Source organism: Branchiostoma belcheri, unplaced genomic scaffold, assembly GCF_001625305.1.
Source record: "Branchiostoma belcheri isolate BF01 breed outbred unplaced genomic scaffold, Haploidv18h27 scaffold27, whole genome shotgun sequence".
Classification (NCBI taxonomy): Eukaryota; Metazoa; Chordata; class Leptocardii; order Amphioxiformes; family Branchiostomatidae; genus Branchiostoma; species Branchiostoma belcheri.
The window spans coordinates 3,135,001-3,136,209 of NW_017803876.1; the positions used below are offsets into that span (position 1 = coordinate 3,135,001).

At 35.1% G+C, this 1,209-nt stretch overlaps 1 protein-coding gene across 1 annotated transcript in view; it reads right to left on the reverse strand.

The window, feature by feature from the left end:
• Positions 1-272: 272 nt before the first annotated feature.
• Positions 273-1,209, reverse strand: part of LOC109472149 — an 8,578-nt gene continuing 7,641 nt past the window's right edge. Inside the window, exon 14 of the mRNA XM_019771723.1 lies at positions 273-281. Within this exon, the coding sequence (XP_019627282.1) occupies positions 273-281 (9 nt within the window). The remainder of the gene's footprint in view (positions 282-1,209) is intronic.

Consider the following 1,209-nt stretch of genomic DNA (forward strand, 5'->3'; position numbering starts at 1 on the left):
ATGGGAGGTAGCAGAGGCGTTGGATGGAGGAGGAGATAAACTATTGCTTCGTCTCCTCTTTCTCTTCTTCTTGCCGTTGTCAGGTTTGCTGTTTCTCTTTGCTGTTTGATTATTATTGCCGGTGCCACCATGGACTCTTGTGTGGCCATTAAGCCCTTGTCTTGTAGGGAAAGTCTGAAGACAAGCCAACAGCATTCAGGTCAGAAAACATAACATCCTACAAAAGAACTTATTATGTACAGAAAATATTACCAGTGCCTTAAGGCAGGAGATCACCTTTTCTGCAAATTCTTCAAGTATATTCAAAAGGTTTAGGATATGGACTATAATATCTTTACAGTACAGAAGAATAAATCTTATATCATGGTAGAGTTATACATGTCATAAAAATATAAAAGAGGAATAAATGAAGGCTTCACATTGTGCTAATGCTTCTTTTTGACACATTCCAAATCTTATACCCTTACCCCATAAATACAAATAAAACTAGAAAGGCCGACATTTGCTTGGGAGCAAATACAGCATATTTCAGTCCATCTCCCTCCCACGCAAAAGTGGACTATTCCAAACTTACCACAGTGCAAAACTGGCAAAGGTTCTCAAATAAATGAATTAAATAGTAGCTATATATGAGAACAAAGATGCAACAACAAGTAGAGTCGATTCCGCGTCACCGAGTGGGTTTTTTCTCCATGTTTCTAATACGTTTGAATTATTTAGAAGAAAAGAATACCTTAGTTCTAAATTTTTCAAAAATTTGAAAATGAAAATTTGAATATATTTGAATTCATTTATATATTTCTGAAACATTTTGAAAGTGACTGTTCAAAGATCTCTTTATTTAGAATAAATTTGAACTACCCATTTGTTTCTTTCACTATTCGAAATATTTAGAACTATTTCAAACAAATGAAAAATGGTAGATGTGGGTAATTGCCCCCATAAAAGTAGGTGCTAATCCTACTCTTCTGTATTCTTCTGTATATTTTTAGATTTCACTGCTGGACACTGGTGGCTCTTTTGTTGTAAGGCATCAATGCCTGACACCCAGGCAGTCTACCCTGTACTTCACAGGGATGTGTGAATTACTTCCTTCCCATCCCACTGACCTATTTACAAAATGTTAGAAATAATTCGAAATAATGGTAAAAAATGGTAGAGTGCTGTTAGAAATATTTAGAAACTATTGGAAATGTCATAATCCTACAT